At 45.5% G+C, this 22,981-nt stretch overlaps 1 protein-coding gene across 1 annotated transcript in view; it reads right to left on the reverse strand.

The window, feature by feature from the left end:
- ANKRD23 (ankyrin repeat domain 23) overlaps positions 1–22,981 on the reverse strand; it is a 32,107-nt gene that overhangs the window by 6,003 nt on the left and 3,123 nt on the right. The window contains exons 2-7 of the mRNA XM_060787192.2: positions 10,256–10,417; positions 7,363–7,494; positions 5,662–5,769; positions 4,395–4,493; positions 3,621–3,719; positions 1,599–1,697 (exon numbers count right to left, since the gene is read on the reverse strand). Coding sequence (XP_060643175.2) covers positions 1,599–1,697; positions 3,621–3,719; positions 4,395–4,493; positions 5,662–5,769; positions 7,363–7,494; positions 10,256–10,417 — 699 coding nt within the window. The remainder of the gene's footprint in view (positions 1–1,598; positions 1,698–3,620; positions 3,720–4,394; positions 4,494–5,661; positions 5,770–7,362; positions 7,495–10,255; positions 10,418–22,981) is intronic.

The raw sequence follows: 22,981 nt of genomic DNA on the forward strand, positions 1-22,981 counted from the left end.
ATTCCTAACAGCCTACCTGTTGTGGAATATACGTTACTCGATGTTCATTAGAGTGCAATCAGGAAGGAAGAGAACGGAGACAGCAATCGATTCTCAGGCCTTTACTATCGAGCAAGATAGGGTGTATAGAACAAAAGACTGTCACACTTTTGAAGTTGCAATTGCTTCAGTATTTATAGCATAAAATCACTTTTCTACTCATGCGTAGAAAGAGTCTGACATTTACACAGTACAATCATTAACAGGTGTTTCGATGTATAGTTGCCAAGGACATCTTTATCCGGTCTTGGCAGCCATGTTGTGAACACAAATATGTGCTTGATTATGTAACTTATCCCAACCTTCACCCGTTACCCTAAGATGACATGTATAAGTTCAATTGCTTAAATCTCTAATTGAGTTATGACTTATATGCTTATAACATAAGATTTGATCAAGGCAATCTCCTTTAGTTAATTCAGCCTTATAACTTCATTATAACTTATTTCTTTATATGAATAATCATGAAGGAAATTACTTAGGATAAAGCTTTTCTGAAATTGACTACTATTTACATTAAGTAGTCAGAGGATGGCGCTCTCTCACCATATGACCTTAGATGTTCCAAGTCTTGGATCGATACTATTGATCTCTTTGTCCTGCCAAACTTCTCTTGTTGACTTCATATCTAAGTAAACATCGGCTACAGCAAACACTTCTAACTGACCAAGGTCCAGTGACGATCAATAACATCTGTAGGTTTTCTCATGCTTGCAAATGGTCTTGTCCTTTCAAAGGATCAGGTAAGAACTTAAATCTTCTATTCTATTCTAAATTATTATTATTTCCCTTTATTATTATTTTCTCCTAATGGCTGACACATACCAACTGTTGGGAATTGTGGGAGTTGAAGTCCAAAACATCCGGAGAGCTGAAGTTTGCCCGTGTCTGCTGTAATAGCTATCATGGCTGGGAAACTCGAGAAGAACACAGGTGTCATGCAACAAAACTAAAAACAATATGCAATATTCAATATATAGGACCAATGAATGGTTCAGAGTGATATATATATATGAGCTTGTGACAGTTATTCATATAGCAGAAGACCAAGTACGTGGTCTGAGAGATTCTGAAGACCTGAATCTCTCAAAACCAATTTGAGATTCTCAAATCCCCATTCAGCCATGGAAAACCACTCTCTCAGTCCCAGAGGAAGGCAAATGTAAATCCCTTGTGGACAAATCTTAACCAAGCTCAGTCTTGTCAACTCAGACGTAATAAATCAAGGTTACCTTCTGGGCCAACCTAGAGTTTCCTGCGAGGCCTGGCATTTTCCAATCCATGTCACAGGGAAATAAGAAATGGCGTCATTGCACATGAAAACATAGCCCATCCAACCCAGTACCATGAATTCCAACTGGCAGCTAATGCTTTTCAGGGTTTCCCTGGCTTTCCCATCTCAGTATAAACCAGGCCTTGCTTAGCTTCCAAAACTAGACAAATGTATTCAAGCACTGGACAAAACCAAGAGAGTGTTTCCAGCTGAGCTACCTCTTTTTGAGAGGCAGGAAAAGGGATCGCGAAAGCAAACTCAACCTTGTCCATGCAGCTCTTCATACCTTATCTTGCGCATTGATGTTGGCCCCGCAAGCGATGAGGTGCTCTGCACAATCACAGTGCCCTGTCCGGACAGCCACGTGCAAAGGAGTGCTCCACAACTGCCAGGCAAAGGAAGACCATCAGATCCACACCCAGTTCCCAAAATATTAACAGTACAACCCCCATTTCCATGGGAATAGACTTCACAATTTCAATTAAATTATGTCCTCTGGAGACATTGTCTAGATCAGGTATGGGCGAACCCAGGCCCAGGGGATGGATGCGGCTCCTTGGGCTCTATTCTCAAGCCCTCCTCTCTCATCACCCTATCCTCCTTCCTTCTCTCTTTCTTTCCTCCTTCCCTCCCTCCTTCCTTCGCTTCCACCCTTCCCTTTTGTCTTTCCTTCCTTCTCTTTCCCCCCTTCCATCCTTCCTTCCTTCCATTCTTACTCCCTTTCTTCCTTCTCTCTTTCCCTCCCTCCCTCCCTCCCTTTCCTCTCTTTCCCTTAAACCCTTTCGATCTTCTTTCCTTCCCTTTTTCCTCCCTCCTCTTTCTTCCTTCCGTCCCTCTTTCTTCCCTCCTTCCCCCTCATCTTCTTTTCCTTTTCTTTCCTTCTTTTTCCTCCCTCCCTTCCCTCCCTTCATTCCCTTCCACCCTTCTTTCGTTCCATTCTTCTCTTCCTCCCTTTCTTCCTTCCTCCTTCCCTTCCAACCTTTCATTTTTCCTTTCTTCCTTCACTCTTTCCTTTCTCCTTCCCTCTCTCTTTCTCCTCCCTTCCTTACTTCTCTTTCCTCCCTCCATTACCTCCCACTCTTCCTTCCTTACATCCTTCCCTCCCGCCCTCCCTTCCTTCTCTTTCCTTCCTCCTTCCCTCCCTTCCTCTTTCCCTTCCACCCTCCCTTTTGTCATTCCTTCCTTCTCTTTCCCCTCCGTCTCCCCTTCCTTCCTTCCTTCCTTCCATTCTTACTCCCTTTCTTCCTTCTCTCTTTCCTTCCCTCCCTCCCTCCCTTTCCTCTCTCTTTCTTTCCCTTCCACCCTTTCGGTCTTCTTTCCTTCCCTTTTTCCTCCCTCCTCTTTTCCTTCCTTCCCTTTTATCTTTCCTTCTTTTTCCTCCCTCTCTTCCACTCTTTCTTCCACCTTCTCTTCCTCCTTTTCCTCCTTCCCCCTCTCCCTTTCTTTCCTCTTTCTCCCTCCCTTCCCTTCCACCCTTTCTTCCTTCCCTCTTTCTTCCCTCCTTCCCCACTCAACTTTTTTTCCTTTTCCTTTCCTTCTCTTTCCTCCCTCCCATCCCTCCCTTCATTCCCTTCCACCCTTCTTTCCTTCCTCCTTCCCTCCCTCCTTCTTTCCCCTCCACCCTTTCATTCTTCCTTCCTTCACTCTTTCCTTTCTCCTTCCCTCTCTCTTTCTCCTCCCTTCCTTCCCTTTTCTTTCCTTCCTTCTCTTTCCTCCCTCCATTCCCTCCTACCCTTCCTTCCTTCCATCCTTCCCTTCCTCCTTCCCTTCCTTCTCTTTTTCCTTCCTCCTTTCCTCCTGAGGGGTGTTCAGCTGAGAGAAGCTAGAGAGGGAACATGAGAAACATGTTTCAAGATTTTCAAGGGTGTCACATTGAGGAGGAGGGGATACCGGAACCCCCAGCCGATATCAGATCTGGACCAAACTTGGCACACAGACCCAACATGGCCAACTGTTTGTATAGGTGAGGTTAGGGGGTGAATGACCTTGGATCTGGGAGTTGTAGTTCGCCCTTATCCAGAGAGCACTGAACCCAGCCAACGACGGATCTGGACCAAACTTGGCACACAGACCCAACATGGCCAACTGTAAATACTGACAGAGCTTGGGAAGGATTGCCCCCCCCCCGACTTTTTTCTAATAAATAGTGTTACAAATTACCAAACTGATATTACCTAACACTCCAAAACAAACAATGCATTTTTCACGTAACCCGGGCTTCACCAGGTCCCCAACTAGTAGGGATTTATATTTCATCAGCAGCACTTTGAATTGTGAGAATCAAGCCAGCAGCCCGCGGAGCTCTCACCTTGTCACGTGTGGAGATTTTGGCTCCCCGGCTGATCAGGCGCTTGAGGATCTCCAAATGGCCCCCACGACAGGCCCACAGGATAGGGGTGGCTTCCAGCTGGGTCCAGAAAAAGAACAGGATTAATCCACAAGGAGGACAGACAAGAGACAAACATTCAGAAAAGCTGCATTTCAAGACCACAGCTGTCTTCAGTTGCTGTTTTCATAGACCTGTTAGCAGCATATGATCATCACCCTCTCCTGACAAAAAATTATAATATTACAAAGGGCTACCACCTCACCCGCTTCATAGGAAATCTGCTACAAAACAGGAGCTTTTTTGTTGAATTCCAAGGCCAGAGAAGCAGATGGCAAAAACAGAAGAACAGCCTGCCTCAGGGGAGCGTGCTTGCTCCATCAATGTTTAACATTTACACAAATGACCAGCCACTGCCAGAAGGGACAGAGAGTTTAATCTATGCTGACGATCGTGCCATCACCGCCCAAGCAAGGAGCTTTGAGATGGTTGAACCGAAGCTCCGAAGCATGGGGAGCATGACTTCCCTAGATCTAGACACTGGATAGGCTTTTACTAAATGGCTGGATGGCCTTTACTAAAAAAGGAGGTATAACAGGGCTGGACTGAATTGCCTTTGGGGGTCTCTTCCAACTCTAGGATATTTCCTGCTCTGTGCAAAAGCCACTTTCTCCCATTCCCATTATCACTGTAGTGCTCCAAGAGCAGTCAAGTGTTGGACCTGCAGGTATTATCCCATTAGATAATGGCACTCACCATGTCCCTGGGCTCCAGCTTGGCTCCGGCCTCCAGCAGCCTGTCCACGACCTCCATGTGGCCACGCAAGGAGGCCCGGTGTAGGGCCGTGCATCTGAACTGCAGCCGGAAAGACACAAAACGAAGGTATTGGCACGTGGTTTGGGGATACCTGACCCATACAAGCCTCCGCCCATCCCTGTTAAGAGAGACCATTGGCATCCTGCCCAGAACAAAGTTGCTCTGTGTCAACTGCAAGGCACAGACAAAGGAATCCCCTGTCAGCATAAGTAATACAAGCAGTCCCCAAGTTACAAACATATGACTTATGTCCAACTACTAGTTAAGGACAGGGCTGAGAGAAATATTCTCCTCAGAAGGAACGGAAATTCACTCCTGGAAGAGTTATTATCATGGGGAAAAGGGGGCTCCAAAGAAGCTTTATCTCCAATCCTTGTTTGCACAATAAATCACATTTTCCAAAATCCAGTTCTCACAGGGCCAGAAAGTGATGCGAAACCTTCTAAACAGGGACAGCAAAGCAAACAGGAGTGTTCACCCTTCCCTATGCTATCCAAAGCTATAGTTACAGATTGATAGACAGCCCCCCCCCCCCACTCCCACCCCGGTAGCACAGCAGATTAAACTGCTGAGCTGCTGAACTTGCTGATCAAAATGTGAGTGGACCACAACTTAAGAAACTGCAAGTCGTTTCTGGTGTGAGAAAACTGGCTGTCTGCAAAGACGTTGCCCAGGGGACACCAGGATGTTATGATCTTTTTACCATCCTTGTGGGAGGCTTCCCTTATGTCCCCGCATGAGGAGCTGGAGCTGACAGAGGGAGCTCATCCGCGCTCTCCCTGATTCGAACCTGCAACCTGTGAGTCTTCAGTCCTGCCGGCACAGGGGTTTAAGCCTCTGCGCCACCAGGGGCTCCCCATTAACATGCCTTTTAATGATTCTGTAATGATTCCTTTGAGGCAATACTTCCCGCAGCCAGCAGGGGGCATTTGTGTGTCAGGAATATAGAATTGGTTCAGCCTTGAAATCTAGATTTTTAGAATTTTGGACAGCATGCCTTACACAATTGTAGTACATTTATCCCATTTTTAGGGAATCCTGGGGCCTGGGTTGCATTGATTTCCCTGTTGCCCCACAAAAACTACAAATCCCAGGGCTGGATAGCATGCCGCCGTGAAGACTAAAGTGATATCAAATTGTTCTACCCCCTTTCCCTGTTTTATTGGGCCGCAAACACTGGATCCACCTTCAACCCTCTAAGACCTACCTTGTCGTGAGCATTGGGGTCCCCTCCGTCGGCCAGGAACCTCTCAATCACCGGAAGCCTGTTGTCCAGCGCTGCTTGGAGGAACTGCGCTGGGCCAACAGGCCCTACCTAAGGAGCAGAGAAGCCAGTTTAGCTGACAGAGGAAGGCACCCAGTATTGATTCACTAGAGTAAGACCCTCGTATCTGTCGGGGGGAGGGAACATGTTCTCAGCAAGACAAGGGAGACCTGAAACCGCAGAAATGACCAAACGCCTTGAAATTAGCTCACTTCCAGTCCTTACACACATCAATTGTGACTATCTGCATGCCCATCCCCCTCCAAACACCCTACCTGGTCATGCCCAGTACTTTTTAATTTTAATTATTAAATTATTAAATTCTGTAAATAAATAAAGAAATTTTGCTTTTGAACTGCTAGGTAGGCAGAAGCTGGGCTAAGTCCCATTATCCATAAAGCCCAGCCCTATTTGAGCGGCTGATTCAAAAAGCGGCCCCAGTTCCCACCCATCAGTGCTAGTTTTTGAGATGTAGAACATGTAGCAAGTCACCCACCGAAAACCATGAGAATCATATCTAAGAAGCTAGAGCTGGTGTAATCTATCCAATGCAATTTTCTGATTCAGCTTCACTCACTTTCTGAGACCACTGCAATCCTCATCCAATGGCCAATCCAGACCAAACTTGGCACACAGAGCCCCTGTGACCCATTCTACATCTTGGTGCAGTTTTGAGGAGGAGGCACCATGGATAATGGGACTTGAAGTACCTCCAATCCCTTCCCAAGATCTCTGCGACCCTCATCCAATGACCGATCAAGACCAGACTTGGCACACAGAGCCCCCGTGATGCATTCTACATCTTGGTGCAGTTGCGAGGAGGATGCACCATAGATAATGGGGCTTGAAGTACTTCCAATCCCTTCCCAAGATCACTGCAACCCTCATGCAATGACCGATCAAGACCAAACTTGGCACACAGAGCCCCCGTGACCCATTCTACATCTTGGTGCAGTTTTGAGGAGGATGCACCATAGATAATGGGGCTTGAAGTACCTCCAATCACTTCCCAAGATCACTGTGACCCTCATCCTGGATATCCAGATATCCTGGATCAAAACCAAACTTGGTACATTGAGCCCCCATGACCCATTCTACATCCTGGTGCAGTTTTGAGGAGGATAGACCACAGATGATGGGAGTTGAAGTACCTTCACTCACTTCCCGAAACCCTTCATCTAATGACCGATCAAGACCAATATTGGCACACAGAGACCCCATGACCCACTCTACATCCTGGTGCTGTTTGGAGGAGGATGGATCATGGACGATGGGACTCGCAGTACCTTCACTAACTTCCTGAGACCACTGCAAGCCACATAAATAATTGGTAAAGACCAACCTTGGCACACAATGCCTTTCTCAAATAATCCAGGCACCGCCAGGTCCCCAAGCTAGTAAATAAATAAAACTTAAAAGCTGAAATTTCCACACAAAAGAGCTTTAGTATAGTATGGTAATGATGTTTTTAACTTTTCCATGATGCCAATTCTTTCACTGTATTTGTTTTATTTGTATTTGTTTTATCAGCTACTAAAAATCCAAGCCTTTGAAATAAAGGCAGAATACCCAGGAATACTGTAACAAGAATAACAGCAGAACTTTTCCCTAATTCTATTTTGAATAAAGTTGATGGATGCTCACAATCTCTTCCGGCTCTTTCTTCTTGGGGCGGACCACTTTCTTCAACTTCTTCCTCTCCTTGCGAAGTTTAATAATAGCCTGCAAGTCCTCCAGGCTGTCCAGCTTCAGCCTGGAATTGCTAAGCATCTCCAGCTGGAAAAAAGGAGGAGGAAGAAGTCAGGCAACCGACAGCCACAGTCATCAATGCAAACACAGAAGCTTTTGGAAATGGAGTGGGTTTCCAACCTGGAAACTACATCCTTCTTCTTGTAAATTATACAAAATGTTGGATTCAAACTTCTTCAGCCAGGAAGTTTAAATCCAACATTTTGTATAATGCCCTCTTGCAAAGGTTTCATTCATTGTGTTGTTGTGAGTTTTCTGGGCTGTATGACCATGTTCCAGAAGCATTCTCTCCTGACATTTTGCCCACATCTATGGCAGGCATCCTCAGAGGTTGGGACATCTGTTGGAAACTAAGCAAGTAGAGTTTATGTATCTGTGGAATGTCCAGGGTGGAAGAAAGAACTCTTGTCTGTTTGAGCCAAGTGTGAATGTTGCCATTAGCCAGCTTGATTAGCATTGCATAGCCTTGCAGTTTCAAGGTCTGGCCGCTTCCTATTGGGGGAATCCTTTGTTGGGGGGTGATTAGCTGGCCCTGATTGTTTCTTGTCTTTCTTTGTTTCCGGGTCTCTCTTGGGAGGGAGTTCCACAGTCTGGGAGGTGCAGCCACCGAAAAGACCCCCATCTCCTGAGTTTCCACCAAATACACTTGAGAAGGTGGTAGGACCGAGAGAAGACCCTCCCTAGTAGATTGTAGATGTTTCCCCAGTTCACAGAAAGAGATACAGTCCTTCAGATATCCTAGACCGGAGTCATATAGGGCTCTGTAGGTCAAAACCAGCATTTTGAATTGTGCCCGGAAACGTGTTGGCAGCCAGCAAAGCTGTTGCAACAGAAGAGTTGTCCACTTCCTGTAGCTAGTCCCAGTTAGTAGACTGGTTGTTGCTTGTAACGGATTGGCCTAACCTGAAGGGTTGTGTGTAAAGGGTTGGTGTTTAAGGGTTGGTGTATAAAGGGTTGATGTAGAAAGGCAGAAACCAGGCCCAGCTTGCCAAAGCTAAGCAGAGCTGAGGGGTGGAGCAATCAAGCACTCTCTAAGCCAGAATTGCAGTCTGATTGGCTGATAAAATTGGAGGGAAAAGTTCAGTAGCTAGATATGGGCGGAGCCAGAGCCAAAGGGAAGAAGACAGCAGCCATTTTTAGAGCAGTTAGGAGTTTGGTGGGGAAGAATTAGGACCAGGAGTTTTGAAGGGGGGAGGAAGGAAGGAAGAGATTTGGGAACTGCTAATAGGCCTCTATAGTGTTTAGAGAGCTGTGAAGGGAGATTTCAAAAGGTTTTAAAAGATTCCTGTTTGGATTTCTGTGTGGGAAGCTTTGTTTAAAGAAACTCAAGATAGAAATACCATCCCCTGTAACAAGAAAAGCCTGACAAATTATCTGCAACCATTACGCTTATTGGTTGTTCTAAATCAGGGGTCCTCAAACTAAGGCCTGGGGCCCGGATGCGGCCCTCCAAGGTCATTTACCTGGCCCTCGCTCAGGGTCAACCTAAGTCTGTTGCAACCCAAAAGCACACAACAACAACAACCCCATCTCATCTGCCAAAAATAGGCCCACACTTCCCATTGAAATACTAATAAATTTATAGTTCTTAAAATTGTTCTTCATTTTAATTATTGTATTGTTTTTAAGTGGCTTTTGCACTACAAATAAGATATGTGCAATGTGCATAGGAATTCATTCATTTTTTTTCAAATTATAATCCGGCCCTCCGACAGTTTGAGGGACTGTGATCTGGCCCTCTGTTTAAAAAGTTTGAGGACCCCTGTTCTAAATAAACAACAAATTCTGTTTCGTTCTAATTGAAGTCTTTGCGTGACTTTATAAAAATCCCAGTAAAGGAGGTGGCCTGAGAAAATAATAAATTGGTGGCAGTGAAAGAAACCTTTATTAAGAAATTGGAGAGAGCAAAGACAAAACCACTGTCTGGTTTTGTGAGAGTGAGTGTGTATGTGTGCACTGGTTCCCTCACGGCCTCGCCTTGGGCCAAGCCTTGTTGTTTGCCTTTTGTCCTCCATCTTGTGCTGATGAGGAGATATTGGAAAAATAGATATTTATTGATTGATTTATGCATAAAATCATATGTACCTTACAAACACTGAAATGCATAGAAAAATCTCTCTCTGTGTGTGTAAGAAACCCAAGCTGACAAGCGGGCTACATCCCAGGCACAGCCAAGAGGAAGGGGGGGGCATGTTATCTCTACATTCCAGAAGAGAGATAAGCCTGTCCGAGAAGCCCATACTAGGAGCAATGGACTGGTACTAAGAAGCCTCTTGACATCTCAGAGAGGGCCCTTTGATGGATGAGTGTAAGGTGCTTGCTCTGCAGCAAGACACAGACATGCTTTTTCGTATGTTGGAGGGGGAACCTGATATTCTTATGATGCTCAGATGACGTAGGGATGACGATGATGTATGTTGTAGCATGTTCTTTGTTTGATTGAAGCTGAAAAACTATAAAAGCCACAGTCCGCACCTATTTCATTTGCTCTGGTGTTTTTGGGAGTTGACTCCACACCAGGCCCCAGCTGGTAAATAAATCCGTGCTTTCAAACCTCCGGACCTCTCTTGGTCTCCTTTCCTCAAAACCTATTCCCTGCCATTTCAGTGTGTGCATGGTTTTCCTTGCCTGCTGCTGTGGCAAAGGTCTGCCTTCCTCTCCCCACTCCACATCTGTTTGCGATACTGCTCTTTGAACCAACTGAAGATTCCAAACATTTTCCAAAGGCAGTCCCACTGCTATTATGTCCCCTAGGAAAACACCTTGCCCTCCTCACTCACTCACTCACCTTCTTCTTCTTCTCATCTTCTGCCCTCTGCCTCTCCTTGCTGACAGCTTCCCAAACGCCAGATGGGCCTGGAGACCAGCTCTCGGCTTCTCTGGCCACGGAGCCTCGGACCAGCCCCGCAAAACCTCCTCGCACCTTCCCCTCGGGCCTCTCATCGCTGACCTAGAGAACAGGGGAGAAGAGTAGTATTAGGACAGGTGGTTCCCCCATAGCCATACATACTGCACTCACAGACTCAATCAATCACGGTTTGAAAATATTTGGGAAAGCATCCAAAGAAGCAAAACTTGTTTTCCGCACATCACACATTAGGCTGGATGTAAAGAAACAGCCTGATGTTTTCTCTCACCATTCCATAGATGCTCACACTCTTTTCAGAAGTCACTTGAGTTATGTGCAACTGGCCCTCAAAAGGGCCCCATTTTTAATCCCTTAACATTCAACATGCTAGTCAGAACATCTAGCATTTGTAGGCCGGAAATGTTTGAGAACCACTGAGTTAAAGATTGCATGCAGACATGATATTTGTGGCAGGTGAATTGTTATTTGAATCCCAATAGTTGTCTACTGTTTTGCACTAGAAGCCCCAGAAGCCCCCCTCTAGCAAAGCCACTGATTGCTGTGTTGTTGAAGGCTTTCATGGCCAAAATCACTGGGTTGCTGTTGAGTTTTGTTCCAGAAGCATTCTCTCCTGATGTTTCACCAGCATCTATGGCAGGCATCCTCAGAGATTGATGGATCTGTTGGAAACTAAGCAAGTGGGGTTTATATATCTGTGGAATGTCCAGGGTGAGAGAAAGAACTCTTGACTGCTTGTTGCAGGTGTGACTGTTGCAATTGTTCAACATCAAGCAAAAAGTGGGTGCCAGAAACAATATCATACGAAAGCTGATTGGCACAACCTGGGGATCACAACCAGATACAGTGAAGACATCTGCCCTTGCGCTGTGCTACTCCGCTGCTGAGTATGCATGCCCAGTGTGGAACACATCTCACCACACTAAAACAGTGGATGTGGCTCTGAATGAGACATGTCGCATTATCACGGGGTGTCTGCGCCCTACACCACTGGAGAAATTACACTGCTTAGCCAGTATTGCACCACCTGACATCCGCCGGGAAGTAGCAGCCAATAGTGAAAGGACCAAGGCAGAGACATCTCCAGCTCACCCCCTGTTTGGGTATAAGCCAGCACGTCAACGACTTAAATCTAGAAATAGTTTTCTAAGATCTACAGAGACACTCGCTGGAACACCTCAGTAAGCGAGAGTCCAAAAGTGGCAGGCTCAAACCCAACACCTCAACCAATGGCTGATACCAAATGAGAGACTCCCTCCTGGGCACAGAGAAGACTGGGCGACTTGGAAGGCACTGAACAGACTGCGCTCTGGCACCACGAGATGCAGAGCCAACCTTCAGAAATGGGGCTACAAAGTGGAATCCTCGACATGCGAGTGAGGAGAGGAGCAAACCACTGACCACCTGCTGCAATGCAACCTGAGCCCTGCCACATGCACAATGGAGGACCTTCTTGCAGCAACACCGGAAGCACTCCAAGTGGCCAGATACTAGTCAAAGGACATTTAACCAACTACCAAACTCACAAGTTTTGTATTTGTCTGTTTGTTTGCTTTGTTCTGTTAGAAATGTAATATAATGGACTGGTTGCTCTGACACGACAATAAAATACTGTTGCAATTGGCCACATTGATTAGCACTGAATGGCCTTCCAGTTTCAATGCCTAGCTGGTTGCTGCTTAGGGGAATCCCTTGTTGGGAGGTGTTAGCTGGCCTTGATTGATTCTGATCTGGAATTCCCTTGTTTTTTTACTGTTACTGTCCAGATTTTAGAGTTAAGAGTTCAGAGCAGAGCACCTGATGAACCAACCTGGACACAGCACATTATTTGAGAACAGAGACATGCTGGACCACTCTAACAACTAACATGTCAGATTACACAGAGAAGCCATCAAAATCCACAGGCATGTGGACAATTTCAACAGAAAGGAGGAAACCATGAACATGAACAAAGTCTAGTTACCAGTAATTTAAAAACTCTAAAACCAGGACAGTAAATAAAGAGCAATACCCAAAAAACAGGAATTACAGACAGGAAACAATCAGGGCCAGTTAACACCTCCCAACAAGGCATCAACCAGCCAGGCATTGAAGCTGCAAGGCCATTAACTGCAACATTCACACCTGCCTCAAGCAGACAAGAGTTCTTTCTCCCACCCTGGATATTCCACAGATATATAAACCTCACTTGCTTCGTTTCCAACAGACCTCACAACCTCTGAGGATGCCTGCCATTGATGTGGGCAAAATGTCAGGAGAGAATGCTTCTAGAACATGGACATACAGGCCAGAAAACTCACAGCAACCCTCACTCTGCCTAATGACAGGTCCATCCCTGATAACTTTTAGGTAAACTCTGGATAGATGAAAAGACAACTCTTTTGAAAATAACTGTGGTTTTGAAAATAAATTCTTGCTTTGTACCCTATTTTTAAAAAGTGAGCTACTCTGTGTTTCTATCTTGATACAGAAAGGTAGGATACAAATTAGAGAAAACAACATACATCTGGCTGGTCTCCGTGAAAAGGACGGTTCTAACAGATGCTCTCTTTGATCTACCTACATCTTTTTCTTCCAACAGAGAACAAACATTTGAACACCAAAAACACACACATACAAAATTTGGCCTAAAGCATCTCACAAACAGAACTTTAGGAGTGTTAAAGAGTGACATAGGTTGGACTGCAGCTTTCCCAGCTGACATATTGGTTGGAGGATTCTGGGACACGTAGCCTAGAAAAATCTAACTTTTCCAAGCTGTGAACAGATGCTGCTACCCTGATGATGGCACTGAAAATGTCTCATTGTTGGTTAGTCCCAACTTGTTGTTCATTCGTTCAGTTGTCTCCGACTCTTCGTGACCTCATGGACCAGCCCACGCCAGAGCTCCCTGTCGGCCGTCACCACCCCCAGCTCCTTCAAGGTCAGTCCGGTCACTTCAAGGATGCCATCCATCCATCTTGCCCTTGGTCGGCCCTCTTCCTTTTACCTCCCACTTTCCCCAGCATGATTGTCTTCTCCAGTCTTTGCTGTCTCCTCATGATGTGGCCAAAGTACTTCAACTTTGTCTCTAGTATCCTTCCTTCCAATGAGCAGCCATGCTTTATTTCCTGGAGGATGGACTGGTTGTATCTTCTCGCAGTCCAAGGCACTTCTCAGAACTTTCCTCCAACACCACAGCTCAAAAGCATCTATCTTCCTTCGCTCAGCCTTCCCTAAGGTCCAGCTCTCACATCCGTAGGTTACTACAGGGAATACCATGGCTTTGACTAGGCGGATCTTTGTTGCCAGTGTGATGTCTTTACTCTTTACTATTTTATCGAGATTGGACATTGCTCTCCTCCCAAGAAGTCCCAACTAGAGTAGACCTATTGACTTGATTGCTGAATGCAGGTGAATCCCATGGATGCAATGGGTCTCCTATAATCTCATTAGATTTCAGGCATACATGCAAACACACACACGCACGCACACACACACACACATATATATATACACACACACACATTACATGCCTGGTGTAAAGGAGCTGAAGAAATGGTCATTTTAGTAAATACTTACCTACCTAGATGGCTTTCCATGCCACCTTTGTTTTTCTGCCACTGAGTCTCAAATGACAGGAAAGGAGATTCCAATTGCACACTAGGTGTCAGTCTGAGGTAGACCTCAGTGGGAGAAAGGTCTCTGTCTGTGATAAGGTCATACAGTGTGAGGTAGGCCTTCATCTGTAAGAGCAGGCCTCACCGTCTAAGGTAGACCTCAGTATGAGAAGCCCTCATGTGAACAAGCCCACTCGCCCAGAGGTCTCCTAAGATGGCCACCAGAAACTTCAGTGGGTATTTTTTTAAGCCTTAAGATGCGAACATGTGAAGATGCAAATCATTGTCTAAATTCCATTTCTGGGTTATATAAGCTGCAGGGCCATCTGTTCAGACAGGGTGTTGTTCCTGGGTTATACATGTCTGTTCCTGGTTGCTTTTATTGTGAAAAGACGTACAAAGTCAACTTTTTTTTTGTCATGTCAGGAGCGACTTGAGAAACTGTAAGTTGCTTCTGGTGTGAGAGAATTGGCCATCTGCAACGACGTTGCCCAGGGGACACCCGGATGAATTGATGTTTTTATCATCCTTGTGGGAGGCTTCTCTCATGTCCCCGCATGAGGAGCTGGAGCTGATAGACGGAGCTCATCCGCTTCTACCTGGATTCGAACCTGCGACCTATCGGTCTTCAGTCCTGCCGGCACAGGGGTTTAACCCACTGCGCCACTGGGGGCTCCAAAGTCAACCGGGGGGCCACAACTTTGTCCTGGCCAGAGAAAATGTGCCCTCCACACATTTCATAAAGTTTCTGGCACACAAACAAAGTTTTTGCCTTCTTCCCAAGTGTCACCTTTATTTTAGGAACTGACTAATCAGGAATAAATATCTAAAACCCGGGAACAAACCTAGATAAAAAATCCCGTGATTTCCGATTGCAGGGGCATTCAGACATTTGAAGATGCAGATTTTCGGCTCAGAACTGGGATATTCCCACAACTGAAAATCTTGTGCTTTTTGCCGTTTGGAATGCTTCCTCTCGTGTTTTGAGGGAACGGCGTCTGACCACCCTCCTGTGAAAGCTCCTGGATGGACCCTGTGCTGGTACAGTTATACCAGGAGCTCCATTTCTGTTTGCTTTGCATTAAATGTTTGTTTGCAATTCCAGGCTTGGGATTTTGCAGCAGGGTGGCTTCCTGCTATAGTTTGCAATCATAGGGCAAGCCACCTGTCAATTATAGTTAGGTTGCCTGGTCCCGCCCCTTTTTGAGTTTTGGAGGGAATAGGAGCCTTTTTGAATCAGTTCTCACAGAGAAGCCTTTCACACAGGACATAAAACAAAGTAGCTCCTGTAGAAAGCTTCGTCTTCTACGGCTTGGCCGAGGAGATATTCAGCCTACAGCCTACGGCTTGGCCGGGGAGATATACAGTCTACAGCTTGGCCGGGGAGAAAAGGCCCCACAGCTTGGCTGAGGATTTTACAGCCTTACAGCTCCCTTTGCTGAGGGACTTCAGCCAGCCGTCACAGCAACCTGAACTCCTTCTTTTCCCCTGGAAGTCTACAAAGCTCTGCTTGGCAAGGGTCGCTCGCGGAAGCCAGACGCAGTTGGTACCGGGTGCAGGGGCTCCACGCCAACAGAGGCAAAGACAGACTGCCCAGATTAGAAGTTAAGGATTTCCCCATTAGTTAGTACACAATTATGAAGATAGTTCCTGTTCCCAGTGAACAAGATTGCAAGAGCCAATAGACTGTTAAGAAAGCTTGAAAGTACCTGTTTGTTTTCATCAATAAAGAACTTTGTTGGACTTACTTTAAGCCTCTACAGAACTCTGGGGGAATCTAAGGGCCTTTAATCTGAGGCAGCCCCGGCGCCCCGTTGGGCACACAGAATTTATGTCCTGTCTACAGTCATATGCACAGGCCCAGCGTGCGGCAGCACAGACCCTATTATAAAGTGGGGTATAAATTAATACCATAAATATTAGAATACTAATAATCCTTGTCCAGGGGGATTGGTTTCTCTAAGATTGCTGACTCATCTCAAAATGCCACTTTCTTCTTCTTCCTCTGCTGCCGCCAATGGAAATAGTGCCACGTTCCCAGGCCCCGTCTTGCCAAATGCTTGCCATGCCATCGTAGGCTCCTGACCCGGCTGAAACAGCCTCTATTTATACAAACATGTGTTATGTAGACAGCAACAGCATCAGGATGAGACATCATGTGAAATGCCTGCCTGGCGAAGGGGGCAATGGGGCCGGAGTCGGAGACATTCGGGCGCCAGAGGTGGAAAAGTCCATCAGAAAAGCCTTGTGCAAAGGTGCCCTTCTTTCAAAGCAGGCTTGGGGGGGGGGGGGGGAGGCATTAGTTTCATCCTCAAAAAGGTGCCCAAAATCTACTGCCTGAGATGGAGGCAAGAGGTGGCCCTTTTTGGCAACTGGCACCACACTTTTCATTACTAAATATGTTATACTTGAATTTGAAATCCCAGGAATGAAGGCAGTATTTGCTGATGTGCTATGGTACCAAAAATACTTGACTTTGGCGTATTTGGCATCTAAACACATCTACGACAGTGTTTCTCAACCTTCGTAATGCCGCAGCCCCTTAATATAGTTCCTCATGTTGTGGTGATCCCCAACCATAAAATTATTTTCGTTACTACCTCATAAACTGTAGTTTTTCTACTGTTATGAATCGTCATGTAAATATCTGATGTATTTGAAGATGCAAGGCTTTTCAATGCTAATCAAGGGGATTAATTACAACACTCCCACCTGCCTCCAACAGACAAGAGTTCTTTCTATACCCTAAACATTCCACAGATATATAAACCTCCCATGTTTAGTTTCCAACAGACCTCACAGCTTCTGAGAGTGCCTGCCATACATGTGGGTGAAACCTCAGGAGAGAATGCTTCTGCAACATGGCTATACAGCCCGGAAAACTCACCACAACCCAGTGTATGGAAATTATTATTATTATTATTATTATTTATTAACTTTATTTATACCCCGCAAAATCTCCCGAAGGACTTGATGCGGCTCACAAAGGCCAAGGCCGCAACAACAACAACATACAGATATAACAATAAAACTCATAAGCATATAATAAAACTTCAAGCAAAAACAATAAAACACTAAAAACAATGACACCATGACGTATTTAAAACCTAAAGGCCGGGCCAAATGTAATGGACAAAATTTAAAAGTGCTGAAAATTGACAGGAGGTATGTAGAGGTTTTTTGGAGGTAGGTGCAGTGTGCAGACAATCCTGGTCTCTAACGAAGTGCATTTGGGACATGATTCCAGGAGTTTCCTAATCTGGAAAGGCACACTGGAACAGCCAGGTCTTCAGGCTCTTCCTAAAGATGGCCAACGTTGGGGCTTGTCTGATGTCCTAGGGGAGAGAGTTCCAGAGTCGGGGGGCCACCACAGAGAAGGCCCTGTCCCTCGTCCCCACCAAACGCGCTTACGACGCAGGTGGGATCGTGAGCAGGGCCTCTCCAGATGATCGAAGGGAATGCATGGGTTCATATACAGAGATGCGGTCACGCAGGTAGGCGGGTCCCAAATCGTTTAGGGCTTTGTAGGTGAGCACCTGCACCTTGAATTGGGACTGGAAGATGAACGGCAGCCAACGGAGCTCCTTAAGGAGCACCAGTTAACAGCCTGGCCGCCGACCGTTGGACCAGTTGGAATTTCCGAGCCGTTTTCAAGGGCAGCCCCACGTAGAGCGCATTACAGTAGTCCAATCTAGAGGTGACCAAGGCATGGACCACCCTGGCCAGATCAGCCTTTACGAGGTACAGTCACAGTTGGCGCACGAGTCTCAATTGTGCAAAAGCCCTCCTGGCCACCGCCGACGCCTGAGCCTCAAGCGTAAGTGATGAGTCCAGGAGGACACCCAAACTGCGGACCTGTGACTTCAGGGGGAGTATAACCCTGTCCAACACAGGTTGCCACCCTATACCCTGATCCTGTTTACGATCGACCGGGATTAATCTTCAGCTTGTTCCTCCTCATCCAGACAGCCACTGCGGCCAGGCACTCGTCCAGCACACGAGGGGCTTCCTTGGAGTTTGGTGGAAAAGAGTAGTAGAGTTGTGTGTCATCTGCATAGAGATGGCACCTAACTCCAAAACCCCGGATGACCTCTCCCAGCGGTTTCATGTAGATGTTAAAAAGCATAGGAGACAGAATGGAGCCTTTCGGGACCCCACAGGTCAAAGGCCAGGGGTCCGAACAGGCATCTCCTAGCTTCACCAACTGGGTGAAGCTGGTTTAACATGCTAACCAGAACAAAGGCAGAGGCCGTGACAGTGTCAATACTAGGATTTTCTCAATCTCTGCCAATTTGGAAGCTGTAGTCCATAAAAGTATCTTTCCCAAGTTTTGTTCAAATGCTATTGTTGACAGTACAAAATCCAACCATTTTGTCACTATCTATGAAAAATATCTGCCTCTAGCTCTTCCTGTTGGCTTCATATATGACATTTATAATATTAATTATATTAATATTTAATATTAATGTAGTCATCACTACATAGCCACAGATTCTGTACACATAGATTCAGCCATCTATGGCTTTAAAATATAATACATTTGAAAAAGCAGTCGCTTTTGTCATTTTATATAAGGGACGGATCCGCATAGTCAAAGCTATGGTATTCCCCGTAGTAACCTACGGATGTGAAAGCTGGACCTTAGGGAAGGCTGAGCGAAGGAAGATAGATGCTTTTGAACTGTGGTGCTGGAAGAAAGTTCTGAGAGTGCCTTGGACTGCGAGAAGATCCAACCAGTCCATCCTCCAGGAAATAAAGCCCGACTGCTCATTGGAGAGAAGGATACTAGAGACAAAGTTGAAGTACTTTGGCCACATCATGAGAAGAAAGGAAAGCTTAGAGAAGAGTATGATACTGGGGAAAATTGAAGGAAAAAGGAAGAGCGGCCGACCAAAGGCAAGATGGATGGATGGTATCCTTGAAGTGACTGGATTGACCTTGAAGGAACTGGGGGTGGTGACGACCAAAAGGGAGCTCTGGCATGGACTGGTCCATGAAGTCACAAAGAGTCGGAAACAACTGAATGAACAATAAGGGATGGACACCATTTCACTCCAACACTGGATAGAACACTATGTAACATGATTTTTGTTGCTGGGTTATAAATGTCATTTACTAATTGGTCCTATCAAAGCGTTTCTCAACCTGAAGATCGGGACCCCTGGGGATCACGAGGGGGTGCCAGAGAGATCGCCGAAGACCACCAGAAAACACAGTATTTTCTGTTGGTCATGGGAGTTCTGTGTGGGAAGTGTGGTCCAATTCTATCGTTGGAAGGGTTCAGAATGCTCTTTGATTGTAGGTGAACTCTAAATCCCAGCAACTACAACTCCCAAATGCCAAGCTCTATTTTCCCCAAACTCCACCATTGTTTACATTGGGCATATTGAGTATTCGTGCCAAATTTAGTCCAGATCCATCGTTTTGAGTCCACAGTGCTATCTGGATGTAGGTGAACTACAACTCCAAAACACAAGATCAATGCCCACCAAACAACTCCAGTATTTTCTGTTGGTCATGGGAGTTCTGTGTGCCAAGTTTTGTTCAATTCCATCGTTGGCGGAGTTCAGAATGCTCTTTGATTGTAGGTGAACTATAAATCCCAGCAGCTACAACTCTCAAGTGACAATATCAATCTCCCTCCCCCAACCCTACCACTATTCAAATTTGGACTTATCGGGTATTTGTGCCAAATGTGGTCCAGTGAATGAAATATACATATACATATACATATACATATATATATGTGTGTGTGTGTGTGTGTGTGTGTGTGTGTGTGTCGTGTCAGGAGAGACTTGAGAATCTGCAAGTCACTTCTGGTGTGAGAGAATTGGCCGTCTGCAAGGACATTGCCCAGGGGACGCCCGGATGATTTTTTGATGTTTTTTATCAACCTTGTGGGAGGCTTCTCTCATGTTCCCGCATGAGGAGCTGGAGCTGGTAGAGGGAGCTCATCCGCCTCTCCCTGGATTCAAACCTGCGACCTTCAGTCCTGCCGGCACAGGGCTTTAACCCACTGTGCCACCGGGGGCATATCCTCCATATCAGATATTTACATGACAATTCATAACAGTAGCCAAATTACAGTTATGAAGTAGCAAAGAAAATAATTTTATGTTTTGGGGTCACCACAACTTGAGGAACTGTATTATAATTATATATTTATATTACATGTAATATTACTAATAATATTACAGTATAATTGATATAGTGCAATATAGCAATATTTAAAACTGATATTGCACTATGTTAATAATATATTGTATGTATATATACCTTGTAAGCCGTTCTGAGTCCCCTTCGGGGTGAGAAGGGCGGCATATAAATGTCGTAAATAAATAAATAAATATTAAGGGGTGGCGGCATTAGGAAGTTTGAGAAACACTGTTCTATCATAAAAACATGGAAAAGGTGTATTAAACTGCAAAAGCCTTGTTTTTGCGGGACATCCTGTAGCATATTTTGCTCTAGTTATTCAATTAATGTCTCATAAAGTCTCAACCCATTCAACCTAGTTTGTGACAGCCACAAAAACAAAGTTTCTGGTGTACAACAACTCCTTTCAAAACAAGTACCACAAAATTAATCAGGAAATAAAACTTTCAAACCAGGAACAGATTTTTTTTTCCTCCAGATTTTGTTACATAGTGTAATGCAACTGGAGCATCCACAAATTTGGGTCCTGAAGCCAAACTCCAGCAGGTACTAAGGTCTCACCGGAATACGTTTTGATTCTTTTATAATCTATTCCTCTCGTAAAGAGCGTTGTTATTTGCCACCATCTGGAAGACTTGACAAATTATCTTCGAAACGGGAACGGTTAAATAAAACATGGGGTATAGCTAAATGTGACAGATTGACAACATACATAAAAATCTATAGCAAAAAAGAATATTTGAAGAGAGGCAATTGCCACGCGACACGCGGCCCTTTTATACCCTTTTCATTGATACGCCACAAACTACGTCAAGAGGTATTTTTGTCATAAAAGGGACGCTTGTTGCCATGACGAGCGCTCTTAAATTATAATGCCTTTCTTCCTTCTGCCAACTTAAACTTTACATCTTCCCATAAGAAGCAGGTCTTTTAACACCTGCTCCATAACCTTTTCTTTCTCTCCAACGAAAGCGTTGCGGCCCACGCCAACACACATTTGCCCAGGAAGCCTAGGACTGACCCCGTCATCTTGGTGAGTGTAAATCATCTCTTAGCTGCTCCCATTGTGGAGAACTGACATCAAGTTGACTTCAAGCAATGGCAACCCTATGAATGGGAGACCAAGAGCTCTCCCTGTTATCAATATGATTTCAATGACTCAATTGACCAATGTTCTCCCCAAGCAATATATGGCCCACCATGCAAGGAATGCTTTCATTCGGGGACAATTTCATCCTAGGGTTTACATGTTTCCTCCACCACAGGCATCCCTATGTTTCTTATTCTCTCCATTGGAGTGAGATTTGCATGAACCCACCCACTCTTTCTCCCTTAACCCTTTTCTACCTTTTTCTATGGCACACAACAAACAAGAATTTGTCAATGTTCTCCCCAAACACCATACTTCCCACCACCCAAGGAGTGCTTTTATTCGGGGATGATTTCATCCTAGGATTTACATGTTTCCTCCACCACAGACATCCCAGTGTGTCTTAATCTCCCTGTTGGTGTGAGATTTGCATGAACTCACCCACTGTCTCTCTATAAACCCTTTCCTACTCTTTTCAACTCTGCACAACAAACAGAACAGAACTAGCCAGCAATGAAACATACTGGGGCCGAATCCACATGATGGAAGTTGTAGTTCACCCTGCATTAAGTCAGAGCACTATGAACCCCTTCATACAGACACCTGGACCATTTGGGATCTTGGAGGGTGGATTTAAATATACTGTAACATTTTTATGTTCCATTGAAATCATGGAGGATTTTAAAAGGGTCTGGCCCTGTAGGAGAGACCCTGCAGACCCACCAAAGAGGGATCGCTACAATGGTGAGCAAAGAGAAGCCCAATTTAAAATAATTTCCCTAGGTTCCCAAAAAGAATCTCACCAAAGTTGAAGAAAGCGCCACCGAGATGATTTTATTACGATTCAGTTGAAAAGGATGCAAAGCAGAAATCTTTCGCCAAGCTAAGCATAACATGTGTACAAATAAAGGCCATTTTTATAGAACAACAGAGTTGTCCAGTTTGAACCTCCCGCTCCCCGCCCCCCTGCTGGCTTGACGGTGATTGGCTGGCGCTTGAACAGCTGGGAGGAGGCTCAATTGCCTCTCGAGCACCTGGGCCAATCACAAGCCTTCTGCTGCGCGCCTGGGCCAATCAGAGGGCTTCTGCCGCCTTGCTGCTTCAGAGAATCAGGGGAGAAGGAGGCGGGACGAGGGAATACAATGCATTCTTGAATGGATTATGGAAGTTCAGGAAATGTCCAAGGGGCTGGCGAGTCCTAAAAGGCCTACAAGCTTAGCCTTGCTATTGTTTCCAATAAACATTGATGTTGGCGATACCGACATAATCCGGGTTTTCCTTTTACGCCAAGACAGAGGAACAATGGGGGGAAACTTAGGTAGATGTCTTCAGTGAGAGATTGAATGGGTGACAGGTCAGGAGGGGGGAAGCTTTTCGAAGGCTCCCCGCTGTCCTATTGAATATATAATCAAGGTTTGCCAAGCGGCCGTTTCCCTTGGTGGTCAGGACCTTCGAGGCCAGGGGGCACGACCCTTTGTTATAGTCCATGTTTTCTTGTAGTTTGAAGAAGAGAAGGCTGAGAGGAGACATGATAGCCATGTATAAATATGTGAGAGGAAGTCACATGGAGGGAGCAAGCTTGTTTTCTGCTTCCCTGGAGACTATGTCGCGGAACAATGGCTTCAAACTACAAGAAAACATGCCCAGCTCTTTCAGCCACTCCTCATAGGGCTTGTTCTGCAGTCGTCCACCTCTTGACACATTTTAGTCGCCCTCCTCTTGACACATTCCAGCTTGTCAATACATCATAGCTGTTACGTCATAATTTGTTTTTATATATTGGGTTGTCAAATTTCGTTATTA

Source organism: Anolis sagrei, chromosome 7 (assembly GCF_037176765.1).
Source record: "Anolis sagrei isolate rAnoSag1 chromosome 7, rAnoSag1.mat, whole genome shotgun sequence".
NCBI classification, from domain to species: Eukaryota; Metazoa; Chordata; class Lepidosauria; order Squamata; family Dactyloidae; genus Anolis; species Anolis sagrei.